Source organism: Panthera tigris, chromosome B4, assembly GCF_018350195.1.
Source record: "Panthera tigris isolate Pti1 chromosome B4, P.tigris_Pti1_mat1.1, whole genome shotgun sequence".
Taxonomy (NCBI): Eukaryota; Metazoa; Chordata; class Mammalia; order Carnivora; family Felidae; genus Panthera; species Panthera tigris.
In genome coordinates, this window is record NC_056666.1 from 51,325,428 (window position 1) to 51,341,010 (window position 15,583).

The 15,583-nt window shown below is 35.7% G+C and overlaps 1 protein-coding gene across 5 annotated transcripts in view; it reads right to left on the minus strand.

Annotated features, from left to right (window-relative positions):
• Nucleotides 1–15,583, minus strand: part of PLCZ1 (phospholipase C zeta 1) — a 45,507-nt gene that overhangs the window by 14,972 nt on the left and 14,952 nt on the right. For 3 of the 5 annotated variants that reach the window (XR_006219808.1, XM_042991846.1, XM_007072862.3), the window contains exons 6-9: nt 11,203–11,347; nt 6,432–6,581; nt 3,667–3,888; nt 2,268–2,415 (exon numbers count right to left, since the gene is read on the minus strand). Coding sequence is in view for 4 of the 5 variants with exons in the window: in XM_042991846.1 (XP_042847780.1) it covers nt 2,268–2,415; nt 3,667–3,888; nt 6,432–6,581; nt 11,203–11,347 (665 nt within the window). In the remaining variant the exon portion in view is untranslated. Of the gene's footprint in view, nt 1–2,267; nt 2,416–3,666; nt 3,889–6,431; nt 6,582–11,198; nt 11,348–15,583 lie in introns of all 5 variants that reach the window. The other 2 variants (XM_042991845.1, XM_015535876.2) reach the window with 2 other exon arrangements.

Sequence of the window (15,583 nt, forward strand, 5' to 3'; positions counted from 1 at the left end):
AACAAGATGTTTATCTTTTGGTAAAATCCATACTCTTCTGGATCTTAATTTTGCCTATCTACAAAGTGATAAAGATGAAATGATCACTAAAGACCCTTAACATAATATCATCTTGTTACTCCCGAAATTGAGTTTTAAAAATTAAACATACTATGTTATTATACATGCAATTTATGTTCATTTTAGATAAATGAGAAAATCAAATAAGAAAAAAAATAAAACTATATATAATCTCATCACTCAATTAAAAACCAGGTAACTTCTTAGTATATATCTTTTCACTCTATTGTCATATGTATATTCTTATTTTTTATTTAATCATATTATTTGTTCCCTTTTATAAACTTCCATTTTTTACTTAAAAATAGTATGAAAAATAAATAATTCCATTTCAGTAATATTCACCTACTACATTATTTTTAAATGATTAAAATGTCTCCACTCATATGAAAAGTTGTTTCTGATTTTTCTGCATTATAAATTTAGTGACATTTAAGTTTTTAATAATGATGGACATTCTTGGAGCATACCTTCGCCCCAGCATTAATTATTTATTACTGGATTTTGGTGGAAGAAAAACGCTCTATACTCTTTCCGAAGAGACGGTGATGCTAAACTTTATGACTCGACTCAGAACTTCCCAGTCCTTATCAAAGTTTGAGCAGGTGGCTAACACAATGAGAGTGAGAGAATTAGAACTACTTTTGCTGTGCGCTGAGGTCTTGTTCCCTTGAACAACAAAAACCATCCAATAGTTTGAAAGAATAGAGGCTAGCAAAGTAGGTCATTCAAATTTAAACCCTGTTAACAATACTCACAGGAAGAAATATATTTTATATGACACCCAACACACAATATACACATATAATTGTTTCATTATGTTTCCCACTTACTTATATTGCATCTCTTCTACTCTATTCAAGTCTATTCTATTCTGTTAACTGTGGTTCAGCCCTACTGAATTTATTTCAGACACAATCTACAGTTAAAAAACAAGTAAACAAAAGGACCTAAGATACCTAGAGACAGTTTGAAGAGATGAGCTGAAGTATACCTCAAAACACTTTGGGCACTGGTGGCCAGCCCAAAGAGGTTAACCAAGAAATATGTCAGAATCTGTATTTCCAAATAGCCAACAGCTTTTTTGAGTCAGTTGCAGGTGCTGATATTCCTGTCATGGTGTTTCTACACAAGATGGTAGATTGTATTTTTTAAGAAGGATTTGGAGAGTCACCTCACTGCTGAGTTAATTGCTCATCCCTTTTTACTTTTTTTTTTTTTTTAATTTTTACTCTTGAGAAAGCGTGAGAGGGAGAGGGGCAAAGAGAGAGGGACAGAGGTCCGAAGCAGGCTCCAAACCAACAGCAGAGAGCCTGATGCTGTGCGCGAACCATGGTTTCACGAGCTGAGCTGAAGTCAGATGCTTCACCTACTGAGCCACCCAGGGGCCCTGTCCATCCCTTTTTTAGCTGAGGTTATTCCCCAACCATACAAGTCTAACAAAAGGGTAAGTAAGATCTGCTTCCCATCCTCTTTCCAAGACCTTGCATCTTGGCTCTAGCAAGCAGAATCCTCCAACTCAGGTTACGAGTCAGAAGACAGTAAAAAGAAGCCATGCAGACCAGCGGCACCACTGCAGACGTGCCAGGACAGTACACACTCTGTATAGCCGTCTGGTAGCCTGCCCTAGATGCACGTCCTCGCTCTCCTTCACCTGGGACATACAGGTTCTAGGTTCATTTCATTGTCTATCTTAGGTGCCTGCTGGGTCTACACAGTTCACTGTGGCTCCATGCTCTCTACCATGAGCCTTCCTCATGTCCCTACAGGAAGTCTCACCTTTGCACTGCTATCAAAGACATCCTTCAAAAACACATAGGGGATGGTGTGACTCCTAAGACTTCAATCTTCTCCTGCTTGCCTTTGATTCTAAGACAAAGTTCACTTCCTTGTAATTTGGTTCTGCCTACCTCTTCAACATTGTCACTCACGGCTTTGCTCCACTAACTGCTCACCAGAGCTCTCCCTACAAAAATGTCCATGCTGGACATTGCCAAACAAAATTTCATGACTTAAAAAAATTAAACAAATTCTGTGAAATAAAGCTTCATGTGACCTGAGGCAGATAGCCTCTTTTTAAATTGCATTAAATATGTTGAAAGCTTATGAGAATACCGTTTTTATAAATGTCATTGACCAATCTTGACATTTAGGCAGTGAATAAAAGTTGTTTAAACACTTCATCTGTTTGAATCATAAGAATTTACCTCTCAGCTTTAAAAGTTTTCGGGCTTCTGTCTCCCCAATAGAATTACTTTCGTTAAATTGCTGATACAGTCTTGAATGCTGAAAGCTTCTGAACTTCTCAGCTTTGGTATAAATGACAAGATCAGATAGGGCCAGAGCCACCTTTACCTTTGTGGTATAAAAATAAAATGCAGCAATTTCATATTTTTGTAAGAATCATTTGAAAAATACATTTTCCATAAAGAAAATATGCTTTCAGATCAATTATTTCAGTCTTTTCATAATAATATCTCCTCAAAAACCATTTGGATTGCATCAATGTGATTATTTTTCATGATGATAGTATTTAATGTTAACATGAGACAGCCTATAATCTAAAATCTCAACTAACGTAGTAAATATTGAAGATAACAATGATTACTATTTCTTTTTTCCCAAAGATCTGTTTATGAATTTGACAACTTTAGGGTATTTATTCATGAGTAAGTGTATTTCCAGTGTGATCTAACACTTGGGAATAACTTCTTTTGTATAATATACAGCTGCTCTTTGACAGCCCAGCATCTATCTCCTCTGCACATCTGTTAGCCCCTTCCCAAGTTTTGTTTTGGGAAAACATTCCTTGCTCAAGCTCAATCCACGTGCTTAAGTATTGACAATATGGCTTGGACCTGGCTAATCACAGCTTTGCATTCCCCCACAATAGCACCTGACTCAGGGATGTGCACATCGTTGGATCATAGCCAATGCACAAAAAAATGTGCTTGGTCATCTGAGAGATAAATAGGTCTTCCATTGGATTTGAGCCTGAAAGCATATAAAGCTAGAGCTTTGTAAAGTCTTGCACCAATGTAGAGAAATAGGTCCAAAGTTGGAAAAAAGTCCATTCTGTGGACTTAAGTTGAGACACTATATACCATGTCATTCCTAAAATTCAAAGACTTTTCCTGCACTTTTCTTGATGTGGGCCAATTAATTAATTCACGTTTTACTTAAACCAGCTGAGTTAGTTTTAGGTCACTTGCAACTCAAGATAACTTCTTTTGTCATGTTAATTTGCATACTTATAAGACTGTATATTATTACAGTGGTTTTCTTGACTCTGACAGTATAGTCTCCTTGAGGGCAGAAATATTGGGTTGTTTGCATTCTGTACAGTGCACAATGCCTACTACCTAAAAATGCATAATATTTGGCCATAGAACAAATTAAAAACAGCTAATGCAGGAAAAGAGATAACTTTAAAATTTTCTTTTCCGATGATAATTTTTTTCCAAACAAGTTTTAAATGATAGACTAGAATTTTTATAAAGAAGAAAAAGATTTTTCCCTCTAAATTTTTTTTTTTAATTCTCCACCAATAAGAAAATAAGACAACTTTTCCATCACTTGTAAGATTTTCACAAAGTGTCATCTTACCTTCCTTTTCTTGAAAAGTGGTAATCCAGCTACGCTTATTATCTCATCTTCCTTTCCTGGATTGTCTTCTGATCCAATCAATGTTTCTGATCCTTTGATTTCATCTTGATATATCTCTTCCAATTCCTCTACCTGACCATGCTTATTAGAACCTTTCCTTTCATGGGTTTCCCTTAAGGTTCCTATTTTCTTGTTCCTAACTAATACTTTGAATTTTAATACCTACAGAAACGATTTGAAAGAGAGATACGATTACACATTTACAGGGAAGTTTGTATTTTAACAGTCATTGAAAAGTCTTTCACCATGTTTCAATTAGCCCACAGTAATAAAATACATAAGAACTCCATCTTTATCCATACCCCTATAGAAATACCCTGATAAAAACCAGTGATATTATAGTATTGACCCAAATTGACCCCAAAATAAGCCTGCAATGATTTGGGACTTACTGTAGCTCCATTTCTTTTATATATTCCACAAATTGCTACTCTTTTTAAAAACTGACACACATGAAAATTGTATGTTTCTACACATATCACATATATTTATATGTAATTTATGTATATTATATTTATGTCTAATATTTTATATGTTATGTTTATATATATGTTAAAATACTTGCAATGCTACAAAAGTTAGAATGTTACAACTTCTGGTAGTAAATGCTTCCGATCATTACTCTGTTATCCAATATTAAAAAGTATTAAATGAGATCAGGTATTCAGAAATGTCTATTGTAATGTTTGACACCTAAAATAGACTAAATTTAAGGTAAATATTTGTAAATCTTCTTCATATTTCAACTGTATTTCCCCACATGCATCATCAACTTAATATTTCCATCAAAACTAGGAGCATAGCAAAATTCCCCATCAGGGTCCCTCATTCTAAATCCTAAGACTTCCAATTCCTTTCTTTCCCTTAGTTATTCCTACCCTTTTCAGCCACTAATTAACTCATCAACATACTTATCAAATGTCTGCTATGTTTTATATATAATGCTGCAGGAATCCGGGGTATGAAGTAAAGTTCTTTTCTTCAAGGAGCCCTAATTTGTCCCTTCCCTTTGTTATCCTCAGGTACCCACTCAAATTATTTCCATCATCTTGGGCCTTCTCTCTATTACAATGGTCCTTACATTACTCTCTAATGTGGAGTTTACCAAAGTGCACTATGCAATCGCATGCATCAAAAGCATCACCCTGGAGTGCTTGTTAAGGGAACAGATTCCTGGGATCTACTGCAAAATTAGAGAATGAGAATATTGCGTTGTGGGAATAGAATTATGCCTTTTTAACAAGTCTCCAGGCAATTCTTTTGTACACCAATGACTGAGTGAGGTATGAGAAAATTACCATTATCTCTAATTCCTCATTTACTCTTTGGAAAGCATCTCTTTACTTTAGCATAGGAGCAAAAACATTAACAAAAACTACATATGTGGATGCTAAGAAGTTGATTTATAAATAATAGGATAAGGGATTCCATTTCTAGAAATTTAAAAATTGTTACAGTTTCCTGAATTAGACCATTAGATTAAACCTTAGATTACATCTTTATTAGATTAAATCTTTGATAATATATGTCCACACTTTGCACAAGGTCTTTAATATCTCTTTCCTGTCACAATTGAACACATGTAATCTGTGAACATTCTATGGAGTGAGTCAGTGTTTCCATCTGTTCAATTATTTCTGTCCATCTCATTCTTATCATGAGTCCTATACTTCTAATCACCAGTGTTACAACACTTTCATCTTTAAATTTTCTACTCATATAAATAAAATAAGGAAAAATATTTTTAAAAATTCAAATATGACACAAATACTGTTCTACATCTAAAATGACGACACGTCAAAACTAAATTATTGTTAGGCAATACTATCATGTAAAAGAAAAAATGTTTATCACCCGATGACATTTGAGGTGAGGAGGGTAGGCTGGCAGAGGAAACTAAAAAGAACTGGTCAGAGAAAAATGAGGAAAACCTAAAATACGTGGCATTATGGAAGAAAGTGTTTCAAGGAAAGGAAGGCGGCTTCCCATGATTGAATGTCATGAAGGAAACAAGGCAGATGGTGACTGCAAGAGCTCTGTTAGAATTTACCAGTAGGAAAGTCTCTGAGGACAATGAGATACTTACTGAGGTGCAGGTGGAAGAGGAAGCTGGGTTGTGAGGAGATGAGAAAGTGGGAATTTGGGTTGAGACAAATAATAAAGAGATAGCTGAAGAGAGGTCAAAACCATGAGGCTAGAATGGGGTTGTTTTTTTAAACCAAGGACTTGAGTATGCTTAACTGAAAATGGAAAGGGGCCCATAAGAGACAGGGAAACTGAAAAAAGCAGATTAAAAAACAAAACAAAACGAAACAAAACAAAACCTCACATCCAGATGCTAAGGAATTAGACACAAGCTCTATTTACAACCTAGATTTTTGCCCCATTCTGAGCCTTTGCCTATAAAACCTACCACATCCCTGTGGCCCAATATTAACTGACTTGAAACTTTGGACTCATGGGGCTAGGGCACACAATAAAAATGTGAGTTTTTATGTTTATCTCCATATATTCTCTTTCTCAAAATATATTTACCTAAATGCTCACAGGAACATTTCCCAGGCAAAACATTGCAAAGACACACCCCTATAACGGCTCAAGGCTAAGAATTTTCATTGATCTCTAACCCAGTTTTATGCATCAACAATCATAGTGACATGCTTTTTCTTTTTTGATTAACCTGAGCTTCTCAGACAAAATGTTACCTCTGGTGAAGGTAGTTTGTCTGGAAAATCATCAAGCATATCAGAAAGCAAGGCATCTCCAAAAACAGACTGCAGAGTGTCTGCCATCACTTCTTGTTGGGAAGGGGAGCAGTGATTTTCTAAAGAGAGCACCACTGGGTAGTCAGATGTCTAAAAAATTAACCATTCCTATGGTTACTGATCAGAACTCCTTAATGATTGTAATACAATTAACAAAAGCAATTAATCTATCTTAAAACTTACATTCAATGTTCTGTACCTTTGCAAAATAAGTACTCTTTAAACTGAAAGTACTTTTGAGTTTGACATAACAGGGAACATTAAATCTGTATAAAAAGGAAGATTGTTACTGTTTATAGTAGAAATATAGGCAACAACGGAAGCATCCAACAGTGGGTACTTGTTTAAATAAATTATGCCACATCTCCTTAAAGGAATGATACAAACCTGGTAAGAAGGAGGTAGTGCTATATATACTGCTATAGGAAGTTATCTATAATATAGTCTTATGAGGAAAAATACAAGTTGCTGAAGAGTAAAATTCTACACGTTAATATCTGAAACATATATATGTTTGCTTATCATATATATATTTATTTTGATATTTTTTAATTCTAATTTTTTTAATGTTTTTATTTCTTTTTGAAGGAGAGAGAGAGACAGAGCATGAGCAGGGGAGGAGCAGAGAAAGAGGGAGACACAGAATTCGAAGCAGGCTCCAGGCTCTAAGCTGTCAGCACAGAGCCTGATGTGGGACTCAAACCCACAAACTGGGAGATCATGACCTGAGCCGAAGTCTCAGAGCCAGACGCACAACTGACTGAGTCACCCAGGCACCCCTCGATATTTTTAAATGTGAAGTTAAAAGTTTAACACCAGTAAGTAGAGAAAACTTAATTTTCTACTTTTTTAGTTTTAAATTCTACAATCAAAACTCATTGCTTTATAATTAGAAACAAAGATAAGGATATAATAATAAAGAGAATCTATTAAGTAAAGATTACTTTACAAAGAGATTTTCAGCCTATATAATTACTAGGGCACAAATTTACCAATTTGTAAACAAGCCAAGGACTTGCAAGGTCCTTGCATTATCACAGAGTTTTGAATAGGACATTATGCTTGTTTAATGTCTGAGTATATTAGTAGCTTGTGGCTACTACAGCAATTTACCAAAAACTTGGTTGCCTGAAACAATGGAAATTTAGTCTTTCACAATTCTTGGGGCCACAATTTTAAAATCTGTTTCACCAGCTAAAATCAAGGCGGGAGAAGGCTCTAAGGGAGATCTATTCCTTGCCTTTTACAGCTTCTGGTGGTTGGTGGTTCTATTCCTTGACTGTGGCCATATCACTCCCATCTCTGCCCCTCATCTTCATATCATCTCCTCCTCTGTATGGTATTAGAGCCTACCCAGCCCAACCAGGATAATCTCCTCATCTCTAGGTCCTTGATTTCATCAAATTTTCAAAGACTCTTTTTCCAAATAAAATAACACTTACAGGATCCAGGAATTAGAACTTTTGTGGGCACTTATTCAACCTACTATCATAACCTCATACCTATTCCCATATACACTGACTGTATCTAACATCAAGAGAACAGTGTAAAAAATTTTCCCAAATATAAAAAGTGATTTTAAAACTAGGCAAAGTGATGTCCTAGCAGAGAGGTTTTTCAATTAGCCCTGACTGTACTAACTGGGGAGAGTTGATCTTTATGGGGGGGGGTCTTCTGTGTTCCTTGGCTCCACCTTCAGGAAAGACCCTCTTGTTTTTTATCCTTGGCCACATTTTTTCTTTTTTTCTTTTTTTAAGTTTATTTATTTATTTTGAGAAAGCAGAGGAGGGGGGAGAGAAAGAGAGAGAGAGAGAGAGAGAGAGAGAGAGAGAGAGAGAGAGAGAGAATCTCAAGCAGGCTCCACGGTGTCAGCATAGAGTCCGATGCAGAGCTTGAACTCACAAACCATGAGATCATGACCTGAGCTGAAACCAAGAGTCAGACATTAACCAATTGAGCCACCCAGGTGCCCCATATCCTTGGCCACATCTAAAGTAGTTGTTGAGGAATTTGCTTTCCTTAATGTCAGGCAACTTTTGCAGCTCACTTCTTGACCAAGAGTTGCTTTAAGGCTCACCTAAGAGTCAGAGTTGTGTTTTATTTTGTTCTGTTGTATTGTGTTGTGTTTTTGGCAATGTAATTCCCTTAAAAATTTAGACTTCTTATATGCTTGCTTCTAGTAAGTTACAGGTGCCAGCAACTGTACCCGAAGTTCTTACCTCACCATAATTATCAAATCTATTTTATCTTACTGCTCTCTCTTCCCCAAATTAATGGTGACTATCTCAAGTAGAAAATTGAAGCTTCATTCTAACCTTTGCTGCAAAAATGAGTCACCCTGTTCAACTGAGAAGTCACTGAGTGTGGCTCAAAGCCTTTTTTTTTTCATTCCATCTTTTTCTCTTCGAGTCTTAAAAACTGTAGGGGTTTCCATCCTTGTGAGGCCTTTGAATTTTAAGATTGCCTCTATTTCCTCAGTTACCCACCCTGAATGAAGTGAGAGGGTCTGCTATGCAAATATTTGGGAAGAGTATTTCAGATAAAGGGAATAGGAGTTGCAAGGGCCCTGAGATGTGTCTGGAGAAGAGTAAGGAAGCTAGCATGGCCATGTGCATAAGGGAGAGACGAGTAGAAGTTGGAGGTAAGAGAAAACAGGTTAAACATGGCTTTTAGTTTGTATTTTGAGTGGGACTGAAGATTTTGAGAAGCGGAATGACATTATTTGACTTACCAAAAAGTCACTCTGACTGAAACATTAAGATGAAACTGCAGGGGGACAGGGAAAAAAGCAGGAACATTGGATAAGAAGCCACTGCAATAATCCAAGTGAGAGGCGATGTCAGTTATTCAGCACAGTGACAGTGAGAATGGAGAGGAGGGGTTAAACTCAGTGTATATTTTGAATATAGACCCAAGAGGATTTGCTAAAGAACTTATTTAAGGATTGGAGAGAAATGAGGGGAGGAGGATTAAAGTTGACAACAACAATTTAGGCTTGAACTCAGGAGTTAGCAGTAACTGAGATGGGGAAGACCATGGGAGGAAGAGGAAGATCTGGGGTCAGTTCTAAAAATGTTCTGTTAAATGTGCAAGTGGAGATGTCAAACATGTACATGTCTATATTGTATGGAGTTTAAGGGAGAAATTGGGGTAGAGGTATAAATTTAGAAATCATCAGAGAATTTAGAAATCATAAGAGAATCAATGCCATATATCAATGTTTTATACTAAAAATAGAAATGTTCCATATTTTATATGAATACTTTGCACATTTTTAGTATTTTGCAGTCTCAAATAATAAGGCAGTTGATTTAAATTTGTGATTTTTAAGTTATGTTTATATTTATAGATAATGTATTGACCTACTGAGGAAAACTTTAGGTTTATCAAATTCTAAGTTTTAATTTCTTAGATATGTACTGTTTAAGTACTCAGTAAGATTTTGTTAAATCTCTTCAATGGCACAGCAATTGAAGTACTTAAGAAAGGAACAAATATTCTAACTTTATAAAAATAATTTAAAATACCTAAAGGTGCTTAATTAGCCACGTTTGTAAATAAAACCAAGTCTTATTTAAAATTGAGTGATTGTGGGCACCTGGCTGGCTCAGTTGGCTGAGCGTCCAACTTTGGCTCAGGTCATGATCTCATGGTTCATGAGTTCGAGCCTCGCGTCGGGCTCTGTGCTGAGAGCTCGGAGCCTGGAACCTGCTTCAGATTCTGTGTCTCCCTCTCTCTCTACCCCATCCCCACTCATGCTCTGTCTCTCTCTCTGTCTTAAAAATAAATAAAACATTAAAAAAATTAAAAAATAAATAAATAAAATAATAAAATTGAGTGATTGTTAAAACCCATTCAGTCCTACTCAATTTATAGACTAATTTATTTGTAGGCTGAATTTAGAAGTGCTCAGAAGAACTAGATCTTTGAATCCATAACTTTAATAAATCCAACAATAATTTTAAAACCCCAAATAAACTTCTAAGCATACTTTGCTTGGGGTCCCTGGGTGGCTCAGTCGGTTAAGTGTCCAACTTCAGCTCAGGTCATGATCTCATGGTTTAGGGGATCAAGCCCCAAATCGGGCTCTCTGCTGTCAGCACATAGCCCCCTTCAGATCCTCTGTCTCTCTCTCTCTGCCTCTCCCTTGCTTGTGTGCATGCTCTCTCTCTCTCTCAAAAAAATAAGCTTTAAAAAAAAAACATTCTTTGCTGTATGAATAGCTGCCATCATAGTCATAAAAAATGTCAGCAATCTGTATAACACATTTTTGACACATTTTATCTCATGTATATTGAAAGTAAGGTAATTGAATATTGGTAAAATATTTACTATTATATAGACCTGTATTTCTCAAACATTTTTTGCCTGTAACTCGATTCATGGTAAGAAATATATTTTACATTGTGACACAATACACACACACACACACACACACACACACACACACACACTATATATATATATATATATATATATATATATATATATATATATATATAATGTAATTAAACAAAAAATTTCCTGAAACATGCATCTTACTACCTGAGATTAACTTCAATAAATCTACCTTTAACTATATACTACAAAAATCATAACACACAATTTGAAATATCACTGATCTAAACTAAGGCCAAGCATTATAGGATTTTGAAGCAAGTAAATTATATCGTGTTTAAATAACTATAATTTAACAAAGATACGCACGTACTAAGAATGCATATTTGTGTATTGCTTGGATAACTGTTTTAAACAAAAGCTTGCTGGTGAGTGTATAACCATGGTATACAATAGGTTCATTTTGTGATCCATCCCAGCAGTCAATTTCCAGACAACGGCATCCTTTCACAAGGGCACTAACAAAATTTAAACAAAATAAATGGTCAATTCTGGATCATTAAAAATATATACCACAGTATGAAAAATCACAAAGACTATTTGTGATTTTGCAATAAATGCAGAACTGAATCCATAATAAAGACAAGTTGTTGTGTTAAACTGAACACACTTTTCTTCTTATTTTCTGTGAGCACAGCCTGAGGTGGACGCGATATGTACCAACCCCAGTTCCAGCACCATCAGGATGGTGCGACGTGTAGTGCTGTTGACTCTGAATCCTGCAATTTCTCCCTATTCCTTACACTCTAATTTCTACAAGGGCAGGAACTAAAATTTCAGTCTCAAAAAAATGTTTGTTATATATAGTTCACTATCGATAAACATTTATTGTGTTTTTAGTAAGAAAAAAATGGGAATTACAGGGATATAAGAAGAAACGTGGAAGGCAGACAGAGTGATCTCCTAAAATACAATCTTGGAAGAGAGATTGAATGAAAAGAAGGCTGACCTGAGACCCAGGATCTTAGAATAGATAGCCATGGGTCAGGGAGTAGATCAAAGAAGTCCCCTGCCATACATGGAGATATTTTTCTCATAGAAAACCAAGTTAACACTTGTTTTCCAAGAAGAATATTGGGTTATCCCCCTGTCCCTTGTCCAGTGGTCTTCAGTAAGGACAATTTTGCCTCCTAGGAGACATTTGGCAATGTCTGGAGACACTTTTGGGCCACAACTTGGAATGGAAAGGAGATTTGCAACTGACATCTAGTGGGTAGAAGCCAGGGTTACTGCTAAACATTTTACCATGCACAGAAACAGCCCCCACAGCAAAGAATGATCTGACCTCAAATATGAAGACCTGAAAAACCCTGACCTCAGCCATAACAGAAGGGAGTGTGGTCCCAGCACCAAGTACTTGATACAGAATCAACAGTTCTTACAAACAGAAATATAGAGTATCAGAGACCATATGAGAAAATAGAACTTTTCAGTTTAATACTTCTTTGGAGGGTCAAATTTAGTCTATTTTCAAAGTAGATGACGTGAGAAATATTTATGTAGGAGTGTTAACTGAGAAAAACTAAAGCAATTATGACCCCAAAGTCCAGGTGTTGAATTAAAAACATAGAGACCTTATGCTCCTCTAGACAAAAGATGGAGGTAATCTGAGGAAGTAGAGGATTAGAGGGGAAGAAAATTTGCAAATTTCATCTATATTTTCTGAAACAATGGAAAATATAAAATTAAATAATTAATAAATTATTTCTTGAGGTTTGTTTTTTAAGACCACTTTGGTTTTACTTTTTAAGTGCACATGGCTTTATTCACGTCTATAGTGATGCACTGTAATGTAAAATTTCAGAGTTTTGTTAGTCTGCTTGTCCTTGTGTTGGAGAAATGACCTAGAATGTTCTTCTAAGAAAATCGTGTTTACCTATAGATATTTCCATGGGTGAATAAGGTGACTGTCTAATTTTACATACAAGTCCTCAATTGGGCTGTATTTGTAGAATTCGAAATGAATGTGTTTCTCATCTTGTGGATTTACTTATGTATTTAGATTTTAAATTGGAGAAGAAGCAATATCTATTTGTAAACTCTATTAATTGCCATTTAAAAATGTTTGCATTATTTGGTTGATTGTCAAAGTAAATTGTCTTGCCCTTTTTATCACTACAGCATATCAGTAGTCTGGGCTGCTACCAGAGAATAAACGCTCTGCTGGGAAAACAAAAAACTACCAAAAACAAAATTGTAAAAGAAAACTTCATGAAGGACAACCTAACACTGGTTCTTGCTACTTCTCTACATAACTTTAATTTTTTATCCTTAGATCAAGCCAAACTTTACCAAACTGCTTATTTCAAGTACATGGTTTGGTCCCCAGCAAAAATGATTTGAGTGGATTGCACTGTGTCAGGCTAACTCCTTTTATTCAGAGGCACAAAAAAGGAAGTTGTGTCTTCCCCAGTGGTGTTGTGGAAGCCACATTCTACTATTTCACACTGAGTGCCCTTTTTAGAAATGAATAATAGAAATTTTTCTGTCACTCAGTAAAAAAATGTTCCATTTCAATAAGTTTAAGGGGCTTTTCATGGATTATGCTATAAGGCAGTTAATGCTAGTTTTCCTTTTTTAGAGATGAAGAAGTTGAGACTCAAAGAGGTTGTATCTGTCATAATTAACAGAGGAGTGAAAGAGAGGAAAGATCAGCACCAGAAGCTTAACATTAATCAATAAACATTACATTATACCACCTCTGATGAATAGAGAAATTTTGAAAAACTTGCATTCTAAAACTGTATCTTTCACAAGTGGGTAAACAAACAGAGGAAAAAATGCAATTAAATTTAAATTTAAATGTTTAGTTGGGTGGAACATTTTCTTCATTCAAAAGTAAATTTTCTGCATTTCTAAATCAACGTGATTAAAATGCATATTTTCTGTTTTAAAAAATAAAGTAATTAAGTGTGAGTAGAAATTTCTGTAATGAAAGTATAGCTATGAATTCTTATAGATTTTTAAATGGATTATTTCTGAGCTTGTGGATTTATGTGTTTTCTTTTTTCAACTGGAGAAGCTATGTTTATTTGTAAGTTTGATATTATCATGGAATTATAAGATATCTTTTCTATCCATGTTTTCCTTAATTATGTCAACCAGTCACATAGCTTTGAATATCATCTATATGATGATGACTTCCACTTTTATTTTTCTAGTCTGGATATTTCTTCCAAGTCCCAGACACATATACTTAACTGACTGTCTGACCTAGCCACTTTTTCAAATGTTTCTTTCTTTCTTTCTTTCTATTTGAGAGAGAGGGAGAGATCATGAATGGGGGAGGCACAGAGAGAAAGGGAGAGAGAGAATTCCAAGCAGGCTCTACACTGCCAGCCCCAATGTGGGGCTTGAAATGGGGCTTGAACTCAGGAACCAGGAGATCATGACCTGAGCCAAAATCAAGAGTCGGAAGCTTAACCGACTGAGCCAGCCAGGCACGCCCAAGCTAGCCAATTGATAATGAATTGGTATCTCAGCTGAATGTGGAAACTACTGCATTCTTGCTTTTGCCTCACACCCTACAACAGCTTCCTCATGCTTCACTATCTCTGTCGATAGTATCGCCATGTGCTAAGTCATCAGGCCAAAATCTTGACTGTACTCTCTTTCCCTCACACCTCCCTTCAAATCACCTGATAAGTCTTCGTGGCTCTGCCTTCTTAAAATATTTCAAATTCAACCACTGATCTCAACACCTGCCTCATGAGTTCATCTTCTAAATAACCATCACCACCTGCATCACTACAATATCTTCCCCAATCATCTTTTACCTCCACTTTTGCACCATCAGTCTTTCCTGCGCAGTAAAAAGTAAATAAATTATGACATTGTTTTAAGGAAAACCTCTCCAATTGCTTCCCAATACCACTGGAATAAAATCCAGTCTCCCTTCCGTGGCCTCAAAGGCTCTCATAAACTAGTCCTGTCTACTTCCTCAAACTCACCTCTCTTCATTCTCCACTTGTTTCCAGACACATTTGCTTTCTTTCATTTGAACATGCTAAGCACTTAACTATTTCTTCGATTTAGCATGCCCTTCCTACAAAGAATTTCTGAGGTTTCCTCTTTATCATCACTCAGACCAAACTATATCACCTCTTGAGAAGCCTTTCCTAACCCTTTAACTAAAGTAACACCCCCCACCCTGTTATGTTACCCTAGTTCACTTTCTCTATATGACTGTATCTGTTTACCTGCTTATTATGTCTATTCTCATGAACACATGAGCATAGCAGCTCTGAAAATCTTGTTCACCAATGTATTCTCAGCTGGCTGACTAAATGGAAGACTGGTATTGACAGTGTGATACATTGTAGAATGCCAAATTAGAGGTGTATAATGAATTGCTTTTAAGTTATGTAAATCTATCATCTATCTATCTATCTATCTATCTATCTATCTATCTATCATCTATAAATGCCAAAGTATATAATTTATCTATTTATGTGTTGATTTCACTTAGAGCATTGTGTGTTGATGTCTGGGAATTAATTTTAACCACATTTTTGAAAATCTGAGCTGTCTTGGCTAAATAAGATAAGAAAATTCTTCTTCATATGATTTTCTATAAGAAATATCCAAATTATTCAGGAAACCTCAGGCCAATAACCAGGCAGAGGAGGTCAACAGACAGAATTAGAAGGAAAATGAATGATACTAAAACACAGAATAATTATATAGCCACCCAA